At 40.2% G+C, this 12,065-nt stretch overlaps 1 protein-coding gene across 2 annotated transcripts in view; it reads right to left on the bottom strand.

The window, feature by feature from the left end:
- The window catches only part of Ttc17 (tetratricopeptide repeat domain 17), a 112,165-nt gene that overhangs the window by 36,970 nt on the left and 63,130 nt on the right, over positions 1-12,065 (bottom strand). Inside the window, exon 17 of one of the 2 annotated variants that reach the window (XM_051184117.1) lies at positions 5,118-5,288. The exons of the other annotated variant lie outside the window; for it this stretch is intronic. Within the exon in view, the coding sequence (XP_051040074.1) occupies positions 5,118-5,288 (171 nt within the window). The remainder of the gene's footprint in view (positions 1-5,117; positions 5,289-12,065) is intronic. 2 annotated transcript variants of the gene reach the window in all.

The raw sequence follows: 12,065 nt of genomic DNA, 5'->3' as shown, positions 1-12,065 counted from the left end.
CAGTGGATGGCTTGCTAAAGTGCTATTGACAGGGAATGGAACATCAGAATGGGAATAAACATACATGGCTGTCTTTTTTGGGGGGTATGAAATGGCATTTACAATTTCAGAAGAGGGGCTTCGAGAGCATTTTAAGGAGCAAAAAATAGAAAGATTGTATTAGACTCACAAAAAGTATGTGGACAGTAAACAGCCTAAAGGCAATGTTTAAACAGAAGTCAGACACTTCAGGTCTGACTTAAAACATCTCCTCTATAGCCTGGTAAGAGAAGTACTTGCCAATGGAGCACCAAAACTGAACTGGTCTGTTTGAAGTCAGGATTTGTCATGCCATCCAGTCTGGCCTTGAGCTTACTATACATCTGGAGCTGGCCTCAAGCTCATGAAGCACCATGAAGGCAAGCAGAGTATATTTACTTTTAATAATGATAGTAACAAGAAGTAACAGTATGGTTACACAGGACACAGACTAACTTGGTTTTAAATTAGGATGCAACCAGCGTAGGGTCCTGAGCAATAATGTTTGGTGCTCCAGTGTCCTCCATAAATGTCAGTGATCTGATTATAAATAAATCAGGTTCCAAAGCTGAAGATCTGCTGAGGACTTACCACATAAGCACTGGTACCAAACATCAGGACGATAACCAGTGAGCAAGGCCTAGATTAAAGCACTCATACCAAGGTGGGCAGGGAGGGATATGGTGAGTTATGAGCAGAAAAACAAAACAAAACACAAAGCAGTGGGGAACCACTTCTGTGTGAGTCAATACAGCAGGAGCTACAACTCAGAGGACAATCCAGGAAAGCAAATAGGAATCTTCCCTAGGTGACTCTGGTGCCAGTATTAGGGGTCCTTCAACTAACAGGTACCTTCCTGTGCTAAGGACTTTGGCTCGGAGAGGTGACCTGCTCAAGCTTTAACACCTAGTGGTGGTGAAAGTAGGTCATGATACCAGTGTCTCTGACCACAGCCCCCATGTCTTCCTTCTCTAGTGATGCTTGCCAATGAGGATCTGTGACCAGGGAAACAAGTACTAAGCAGTGATCTGAAAAATGTCAATCAGTGGCATTATTTTCATTCTTAGCAAAAGAAAATATAAAAAAGGATACATGAGTAAAAGTTCTTTCACCTCTAGAGAAATCTGTGTTGGTGTATAAGACTGACCTTTATTCTGAGATCATCTTTGTATTTCTCCTAGTAAACTATTTTCATCATTAAAATTACCTTACCAACTAAAAATGATGTTCTTACCCATCAAACCTCTATTTCTGAAGTCCACTGATAACGAGACCCCATGCATCAGGAGGTTAAATATGAATTTTAGATATGCCACCTACTGACAATCTGAGGGTGCTATCTAACTTGTCTGAGCCTTAACTGGCTCATTTATTGGGTGGGCTTAATAATATCTATTTTACAAATTAGTACATGATACATAATGCTATGTAAGTTACAAAATACCACATAAAGGCACAAATTACCATTACATTTGTGTTTCTTCCCCCAAAACTAGACTTCTCAAAATATTTTTAATGTCTATGTTTGGCTGTGTCTTTGAGAACACACTACGTGTTTGTGGTAATAAGCATCACTTGTTACAACTGATAATCACAGCAGAGGGAGCCTACTGATATGAACATGTGAACCAAAAACTGTCCGCCTGTGGACACATTATTGGTACATAGATGATATGAAAAAGAACTGCAGGCGATCGACACATGGTCAAGAAAAGTGCTCACTCCTCTCACACTGTGAGTAGAATCATCAGAGACAAAAGGAATTTGCCTGAGTAAGTCTGCATGATGCTGAAGGGGCCCAAGAAATTCCCTGTCCCAGTCAGGGTAACTATGGCTCATCCCAAGTATGGGGGCTGAAATAGAAACACAGGGAAAATGGAATTGAAGATAGAAAAGTGCTAGGTGACCGCTGTCTCAGGCAATGAATGATGTGTTGTACAAAAGGGAGATGGGACAAAATTGTGGTTCAGTTTTACTATAAATTGTCCTACAGAAAAATAATGACTAACGTGGTAGTCACAAATATCCCAGATACTACAGAGTTGTAAATGGAATAGGGACCATTTCTATAAATGGGTAAAATACCCTTAGTATGACTCAGTATCATTTCTGATGACTCTCAGTTCAACAACCTCAGGATGTTCATGAAACTGTGTGGGTGTACTGGTACCAAAAAAGACACGAGATTGCCAGGTATCAGCGAAGAGTCATCCTGACTGAAAATGAGCAAACTGACTATCCAGTTTAAAAAAAAAAAATCTTGTGAGTTGGTAAGTGAGATTTAGTTTCCTTAAAGTCTAATATTTTCTAATAGAACTGACCATTTCTCTAAATCTCTAAGAGTGAAGATCACAGTGGAAGAAAAGACACAATCATTCACATCAATGGTGGTCTCCCTGAGGACTGACTTGCTTCTCCTGTACAGGAGCTTCTAAATATTTAGTAGCAGAAAAGATTTTGTACTAGTATGTGCTTTAAACAGTTTATTTGTTCTGTGTATATGCACACATACATGCATGCATCTACAGGTGCAAGGACAACTTGTGGGAGTCAGTACTCTCATTGTACCATTTGGATTTTGGGAATAAACTCAGATCATCCAGATGTGTCAGTAGCCACCTACCAACCCTTCTTGGTAAATGCTTTAATTCAATCCACATAAGGCAAACATCATATTCAATTAACAATTGTAAGATTTCATAGGACATGGTATGTAAAAAGTTCAAAATCTGGGTATTGAAAAGAAGGCTTGGTGATTAAGAGTGCTCACGCAGACAATCTTAGTTCAGTTCCCAGCACCCATGTTGGGTGGATCACAACCACCTGTTACTCCAGCTCCAGAGGATATGACATCCTCTTCTGCCTTCTGTGGGCACCTGCATTTATGTGCACATACCCACAAGCAAATAATTAAAAAAATAATAAAAATATATTTTTTCTCACCTCCAAATACATTTATTTTTATTACCAAACTCTAAGCTGAGTATTGTGGGGGCACACCTTTAGTTCTAGCACTTGGTTAGCAGACAGGTTAATTTCTATGAGTTCAAGTCCAGCATGATCTACATAGAGAGTTCCTGGACAGTTAGGGCTATACAGTGAGGGACCAACTCAGGAAAAACAAACAAACAAAAATTATGGGGCTGGAGAGTTAGATAAACTTTTAAAGAGTACTTGATGCTTTTGCTGAAGAGCTAGGTTCAATTCCCAACACCGGCGTGGCCCACAATCTTTTGTAACTGCAGATTAAGAAGATACAGGCCTCCAGGGGCACCAGGGAAGCATGCGATACTCATAAACACATGCAGGCAAAACACTTAACACAGAAAAAACACAGGAAACAATAAGTAAAAATAAATCTTAACAGCTAGGGAGATGGCTTAGCAGTTAAGAACACTGGCTGCTCTTCTAGAGAACAAGCCTCTGTAACCCCAAGGGTTCTGATGCCCTCTTCTGGCTTCTACGGGAATTGCATGCATGTGGTACAATAAACACACATGCAGGCAAAACACCTATACACATAAAAATAAATAAATCTAAAACAAAACAAAAAAATTAGTGAAAGCTCATAATCTGATGGAATCCCAGACACACAAATTTCAACATATAAAATGTGCTTTGTAAAATGTAGGAAAAAGATAGCAGATGGGGTCTCTTAAGTGTCTGAGACCCTTGTGAACCATTCACAGAGGAGGCAACACTGGAAATGCAGAGATCTGCCTCCCTTCTCCCCTCCCCTCCTCCTCCCTCCCTCCCTTTTTGAGATAGTCTCACATATACCAGGCTGGCCTTGAACTCCCTATGTAACTGATATGTGAACCTCCATGCCCAGTACCGGGGAACAAATAAACATGTTAGGCAAGAATTACATTTGAGGTACATGCCCAGCCCAGCAAAGCATTTGCAGAGGTCATTGTATGTCTGTGTGAAAGATACAGAGGCTTAAAAGAACCTGGTCCGAGAGAGGGTTATTGTACTTCCTGCTAAATAGTATAGTTATAAAGGGAATTAAGGTCAAACTACCTCATAGCCCACATTAATTCAGATTTTTCTGAATCATAATAGAGTGTTCCTGAAAAATTTAGGCTTAGGAAACTTACCTGATTAGAACTGCATTTCAGAAACAACTCTTTAGATACACCAGAAATCTGTAACAATGGCTGCTTCTGCTTTAAAAATTCTGTATCAATTACATGCATTACCTTTCTCTCTTTCTGTTTGTCTCCTCTACACACATGCGCGCGCGCGCACACACACACACACACACACACACACACACACACACACACGCACGTGCCCTATATAATTCTAATTCTGTATTTATATGTATGCACACACAGAGAGAGACATAGCATATATACAAAGTAAAAGGCTATGGTTAGGAAAACAGATTAAGAGGAAAGGCAGAAGTGAAGATGCCTGAGTCAGTAGCAGGGAGTAGATGAAGAAAGGAGAGCTTCAACAGGTCTTAGAGACTAAGGAAATAAAGGGGTGAGTTGAGCTGCAGTCACAGGATGGGATATGGGAATTAACATTTCAGGAAACAGACCAAAGGTAAAGTCAAGTTCAGAAGCAGACATATTAGATTTAAAGCCCCTGTACATCAAGATAAAGAGTCTACAAAAATCAGTCTGAAGCTGTGGAGAAGCCAGGGAGTCATTGGTGTACTCACAGTAATGTGTACCACTTGAGGCAATACACTGCACAGGCAGGAAAGAAGAGCAAGGACAGGTATCCTCCTGACACAGGAAAGTGAAAGAGCATCTAAAGATAGGCCAGGGTCAAGAGCAACAGAGGATTCCAGAAGCCACAAAGACTTCCGTTCCAGCAGTGACTCACTCCACTGACAGCATTGAGAAGAGAGACTGCACATGCATGAATCAAGTCTGTTCTAGCAAAAGAGGCACGTAAATGGAAGAGTGTGAAGAGCACTTCCCCATTATAGTGTCTTATGCCTCATCATTTGATGGTCACCCTCCTGACTCTACGAGTGGCTGTTACAAGAAGGAAACAAACTCTTGAGAGGACAGAAGAGTGTAAGCCTGGTGTTTGGGAGTTGATTTTCCCACAGAAGCACAGCTCAGGTCAAATCAACTTACTTTCAAGTCTAAGGGCATCTGAGTCCCTCCCTGAGTTCTCAACAGAAAGCACAGGGTCCTCCTCTGCTCCTTGCTCAGAGGGCTCTTCTCCAGCAGCATCCAGTGACTGTGGGTTGTCAAAATATTTCTGTTTGTCATGGCTGTTGTCCAGGGTTTTCTCATGACAATGACCTCAATGACAAGAGACACAGATACATACATTAGAAACATCTCCCACGTTGCCTCTTAATGCAAGGTCCCGAAACATCAAGAGCAAAAGGTGACAATGCAGATAATGCAAAAATTGGTTCAGAGGAGGAGTATGTGTGTGACTCATGAGTTTGCACAGAAATTCAAGTTTTGGCTGCTATGCTACCAATAAGAATTAAGTATTTTGGTGAAAAGCTGGCAGGCAACAAAGATCAAGCCTTAAGATCCTGTTTTTATCCATCACTGTAAAATATCCCCTTGGAGCTAAAAATGCCATAAGAAATGAGAAATGTAGAATCTGGATATGTCTGAGAATAATGGATTATAGAGAAATATACTACTGCTTCATGTAGCTCAAAATGAGACACACCAAAATGTGAGGGACTCACTGGAAAGTTATATGCATTAAAAGCCCAAGGAAGGAGATGATAGCAACAATCCCACATTAAGACTGCAGTGTGAAAAGGTCAGCTGATTTTCTTTTAGACAGCATGTTCCAGCTGCCTGGGTAAAGATGTTCCAAGAACAAAATGTTAAATCTTGAACGAGATCCTGGCACTACTGGCTACCTTCTTGACTCACATAGTGGGACTGATATCACCCCAGTTGTGCTGTGAGTCAAAGGATTTGAACCTATCTGGGATATCTGTTGACACAACAGCTCCCAGTATTGAGTGCCACGTGATGGTAGTTTCCTGGGCCAGAGAATACTAGACCATTATGTCTGCTGTGGCAGCAACCAGCCTATGACATCTCTCCTTTGCTAATGTTTGTTTCAGATGCTCTGGCTCACTGAATGGGCATCTTTCCCCCTCCTTTTTGTTCTATGCACACTGTCATTGAAGACTGGTAGGCCACAGATTTCTTATTAGCGACAACCATCTGTTTAAGAATATGTAAGTCACTTTTTCTTTTACCAGGACATTCATGTGTGACTAGAGACTGAGGGAGTCACTACCCATAGAAATGCTTCTCACATGCAGCAAAGATACTGCCAAAGTCGAGGAGTAATTTTCAAGAGTTCTTGCTTCAAGAAACTTAAAAGCAGCTTGGGAAGACAGCAAATACAAGACAAACAATGCCGAGGCAGCATGGTGTGCCAAGTAAGTCCTTCCAAGAAAACACTTTGAGGAGCCATAACTTCAATTCTGAAGCATCGAATAAGCCTACAGAAAGGAAACTGCAGGGAAAGGTGCCAATATTTATGGAATACCGTTTTGTTTTTTTAATCCTTCCACTTACCCCTTATAAAAACTGTTAAGTATCCTTGTTTTAGGCATAAGGAGACCGATTCTTAGTGAAAATAATAATAACCTGGAATTTGAGTCAAACCCATCACTCTTTACTCAGGAGTCCTTCTAACAAATAGGATGGAAGGCAGCATTATGGGCAAAGAAGAATAGTGTGTTAGGACCAAGGGAGCAGAGATTCTCTCTGTCTGGGAGGCAATGGGGATACAACCTGACAGACACAGTGAGCATGCACACGTGCTCACAGAGGGCCAATGGGAAGGGAGCCATGAGCAATGGGGGCTGCAGTCTCTCCCTACATTCCACCATCTGTATCCACCTGTGTTTTTACTATCTGGTGTGAACAATTAAGTATAAGAACTAGGCATAACAACACTGAAATTAAACAAAACATGGGCAACTCTCCACACCCAACTGACTTTAATTTACTATTAAGAACTTCACACTTCCCCAGAGACAATTCTTGATTGGGATATAAATAAGCATGACTATTAAAAGCAGAGATGAAATACTGGTGATAAGGAGTGATTAAGTTATTTTTCACCTTGATGCAGATTGTATAAATTGTAATATTATCAAAGCAAAGGATGATTCAGTTTTCTAATGCTATCAGTCACATTGCCTTGCTTCTCTTTCCTTTTCCTACAGCAAAAATATTTCATCATTTAAAATGTCTGCAATAAAAATGTCTCAGAGGCACCTGTAAGGTATGATTTCAAAAGACCTCAGAGCTAAAACTGGTCTTCCTGAATATTCTCAGACCCAGACCCTCTTGGAAAGCAACATCTGTAAAGCTGAAGAATGTCTTGTCCTTCAAATCACAAACCCAAGCCAGTAGCTCTCAAAGGTAGATAGAAGAGAGGAAGGAAGGAAGAATAGGAAGTTATTTAGTATGAGGCATTTCTTAGCAGTATGAAGCATCAGAACAGCCCAATGAACACCACATGCTTTAAATATTAAGACTATTGGTGCTGGAGAGATGGCTCAGTGGTTAAGAATACATACTTATCTTGTATAGGACCTGAGTTTATTTCCCAGCATCCATATCAAGTGGCTTCACCTGTAACTCTAGCTCCAGGGGGACCTAAGGCCTCTGGCTTCCTCAGGTACCAGCACTATACACACACAGTATACACATAATTTAAAAAAAATCTTAAAAAATTAATAACTATTAATGTTAACTTTCTTACACACCAGTAGTTAAAAACAGACTGGTTTTAAGTTAATTGTGGTTTGTCTAAGTAGCTGAGTCACTGTTAAGTTGCCTAGCTTTAAAACTACATTTCCAGGCATCCTAGTGTGATATGGGGGAGCATTAGTGAAATACTTTAGAAAGAGCTAAAAGTTTGTGTTCTCTAGATCACAGTACACGTCTGCTCCAACCCAGAGGAGAACTGACAGGCCTTGAAAACCATGACTTCATTTCCTGGTAGATTATATTCTTGTTAAAGATAAGAAAGTATTGGCCCCAGTACCACAAAACAATACCCCAAATAAATGGGGATGCTGAAGCAGGAGGATTTGAGGCCAGCATGAGATACATAGTGAGACTCTGAAGAGAGAGAGAGAGAGAGACAGACAGACTGACACACACACACACACACACACACACACACACACACACAGAGAGAGAGAGAGAGAGAGAGAGAGAGAGAGAGAGAGAGAGAGAGAGAGAGAGAATATTGTTTTCTATACAGCATTTACTTTGAACTGATGTAAAAGGGAAGATACTCCATGGCTTAGACTAACCTTGAGACATACACCATAATTCCTAACTAGAACCTCATGATTTAAATGAAATGCTATAGCCAGCAAGGTCCTAGGTGGAAGACAGGCATTCTTCTATGCATAATGTTCTGAACTTGTTTACAAAGCATTTTCATCTAATTCAATTCTAACTCTTCTTTTTTAGAAGTAAGAGAATGTAAAGCAATGTGAGCTAAGGAGGAAAGTCTAAAGAGGGCTCTTCTGCTTCTGGAGCTGCTGTGGGAGCTTCAGCAGCTCAACACCTCTTCTCTGCATGTAGTATCTGCTGTACACTAGGGTTATTAATATTGACCTAGCTTATAAGGGTGTTGTGGAAAAAGGAACTAGTTAATACTCCTTGTCAAAGTGTAAATCATTTGAGGGAAAAAGTGATTTGTGGATATATTTTCAGAATAAATTAATTTCTAGCGAGCTCTCGTCACTTCTAAAGTTAGACAAACCTCTTTTCTCCTCATTAATTCTGTTACCAAGTCCCTAGAAGACTACTTTCCACTTCCTAACAAGATCTTAGGCAGTGTGGCATTCCACACATACAAGCCGAACATCAGAAAAGCCGAGGCATGCATGAGTTTCAAGAATGAGGCCAGCCAAAGTTATGGAGCAAGACTCTGGACTCTTGGCCAAGCAACTCTAGCTGGTGTCACCAAGAAGATGGTTTGGTTCTTTTGGCATGATCATGGTCAGGAGCACAGCCTGGAACCAGATTTCCTGAGTACAAATTCTATCTCTAGGACTGTCACTATTAGAAAGAAGGGGTTACGTTCAATATCTTTGTGTATCAGATCCCTCAACTGTAAACTGAGTTTAAAACTAGTACAGTCTCAAAGAGTGAGACCACTGAAAGCATGGGAAAAGCTGCTGTTGTTATTAGTGTTGTCCCCTCAAAAAGTCACAAAGGAACAAGAAGTTCTCTATGTATGTTTATTCTTTAAAAAAAAGGTCTTTTAGCTTTGGCCACTGAAGCCTCTCTTAGTATGACCCATGGATGTTACTGAGGTATAGGCCTAACTTTAGAGAGTGTGTGTATGTTCACGTGTGTGTGTGTGTGTGTGTGTGTGTGTGTGTTCATGCCTATATTCAGGGGATGCTGGAAGCAAAGATTCTACCAGTCTTCGAGGAGAAATAGCAACCAATTCAGCTCCAACTGCTCAGCATTTCTGAGCCCCCAAGGCATCTGTTAGAAGTTAGCCTCATGCCTGGCAGTGTTGGTACACAGCTTTAATCCCAACACTTGGGAAGCAGAGGCAGGCAGATCTCAGTGAGTTTAAGTTCCTGATAGCCAGGAGACTGTTCCATGGAGAAACCCTGTCTCAAAAAACAAAAAAATAAACAAACAGCCTTACAGTAGCCCTGTGGTCTCTGAGGGGCACTGTAAGAGTGCATCATCACATTGCAGCGCAAACCCTAAATGTGGACACCATGTCAAGGAAGCTCGGTCTACACTTAGCTAGCTCCGTGCACACTCACCAAGTTATTGATAAGTGTCAAGAGCTTCATCCAAATGTGCCTGCTAAGACCTTGTCCCCTTCCAAACAAGAGCATTGCTTTCAAGTATACAGTGAATTCTCAAGACATAATAATTAAACTGATTGGTAATGGGAGCCAGAATTTGAAGGCAAAGTTGATCATAGAAAAGTGGGCTTTGTGAATGGTGAAATATTCCAAAGGTTTGCCCACATCTCTGCTCTACCAGTTTAGGTTACACTCTACAGTAGTCTCCTTTCTTCTTCCTGTGCGATGTTACTTTATAGGAAGCATTTTGTGATGTTCAGTTAAGGCACTTGAGGGGAAAGTGCAGTTCCACTAACTTTTAACACAGATGAATTACTCTCAATAGTTTGGGTCTTTTCCCTTTACCTTTCTACTCAAAATTATGCAGTTATAAAGCCAAGTTTTGTTTTATAAGCAGGTAACACAGAAACACCCCGGGAATGTTTTAAAAACAAGTTACACCATTGTTTTAAATTTATACTTCTTGTAAATCACATCTTAATTAAAACCAACTTTCAGTTCTTCACCATTCTTACATAAAATGATTTAAAAATATGATCAGAAAAATTTTACTATGCTGGCCTTCAGGCTTTAGTATTAGAGCTACTAGGCAAGCTGCTAGAAGAAGGAATAATCCTTACTGGCAACAGATGACTTTGTGTCAGGGGTGGTAACAGGTGACAGTCCTGTGTATACATTCCCCTTTTAAAGATCAAGATGTACAATCCATGCCAGGAAATCAAAATCCACTTTAGTAAAAAACTTAGCACACAAATTTGTACAAATCAACAATCTATTTTTGTCAAGTTTCTTTACTTGAACCGAAGAAATAAGCTACTGCTCTTCTGTGCAGACTCTTGGGGAAAAATAGTTAATGAAACCATTGCTAAAGAAAGAACTCAGACAACCTTAAATTTGGGATAACACAGAGCGGTTGCTAAGGATTGGAGCTGAGAGAATGATGAAGATGCTTCACCTCTTTTGCCCTATGCTGTCTTCTATCTGGGGAAAACAAAAGAAATGATTCTATCAGCAGGAAAGCTTCCTTAGATTTCTTATTCAGCAATTACAGCCCAATGAAATTCTTTGCAGGAACTCTGAAGTAATGGCTATATGCTGACTGACCTTAAAAGTGCATTGCCAAAGAAAGAAGCTTATCGTTAACACTTGAAATCAGCAATCACCGGCTTACACTGGGATTCCCTCCTGGTGAGGTGAATGAGCCAGAAGACATGTAGGGAAGAAAGAAAGTAAAAAGTAGCAAAGCACATGACCCTGTGTGTGTGTGTGTGTGTGTGCGCGCACGCGTGTGCATGGATGTGCACACTTAGGCACATGTTTTTCCCTCATATTACACATTCTGGAGTTGAATTCTATCCCAAGGGAAGTAGCAAAGTGTTTACCTGTTTAATGCTGAACTCATCTCTGCTGTCATATAGCAGAAAACAAAACAAAACAAAAAAACAAAACAAAACAAAAAACTGGGAAGAAATGTGGCTTCTTGATCCTGCCACATGGCTTTTCCTTAGATGACTCAAGCTAAGAAGCAAGGTCAATGTCAGTGGAGACAGAATCACAACACAGCTGTTAGAAACTTCTTCAGTGAAAAACCCAAGCTCTGCATTTAGAAATGTGAGTGGCCAGATCATAATTAGTAGAATTCATTCATTAGAATCTTAAAAACATGTTTACTATGAGAGGATTTTCCATTCAGAAATTATATAGGCAGAGTTAACCACTATCCATACTCATTATTACTTTTAATTTACATGTGGCATATTTTGGTTTGGAGAAATTCTCTTTAAGCTAGGACATTGAGGAACTAAGCTCAGCTGAATTCCTCAGGATTCCTAGATACTAATACTGAATCTGGAGCAAAAGGGATATTTGCTTATAATGTATGTTAAAAATAATGGAAGCAGGTTGGGAGAATACATTTGCTTATTGTGGTCAAGTAAACCAAGACTACTCTTTTTCTATTTTCCTCCTATGGCAGGAACGACAGACTTTAAAGAGCTCCATATTGAATCACACACATGAGATACATAGCACTGGGCAAATAGGGATTTAACAACTTAATTACTTATTACTATTCATTATTTTCATAGGTATTCTGAATATTGAGACCCCAAGCATCATTGCTACTACACCACTCAAGAAAATACAAGAAATACAGGAGGGACAGAAGACATAATGGGCATGAAGGTGAAAAAGCTTTGTTCCTGCTCTTAAGAAGCTTGGAAAATCATAG

The sequence above is a fragment of the Phodopus roborovskii genome, unplaced genomic scaffold (genome assembly GCF_943737965.1).
Source record: "Phodopus roborovskii unplaced genomic scaffold, PHOROB, whole genome shotgun sequence".
NCBI classification, from domain to species: Eukaryota; Metazoa; Chordata; class Mammalia; order Rodentia; family Cricetidae; genus Phodopus; species Phodopus roborovskii.
The sequence above is the reverse complement of the archived record's forward strand: the minus strand, read 5'-3'. Positions and strand labels throughout refer to the sequence as shown.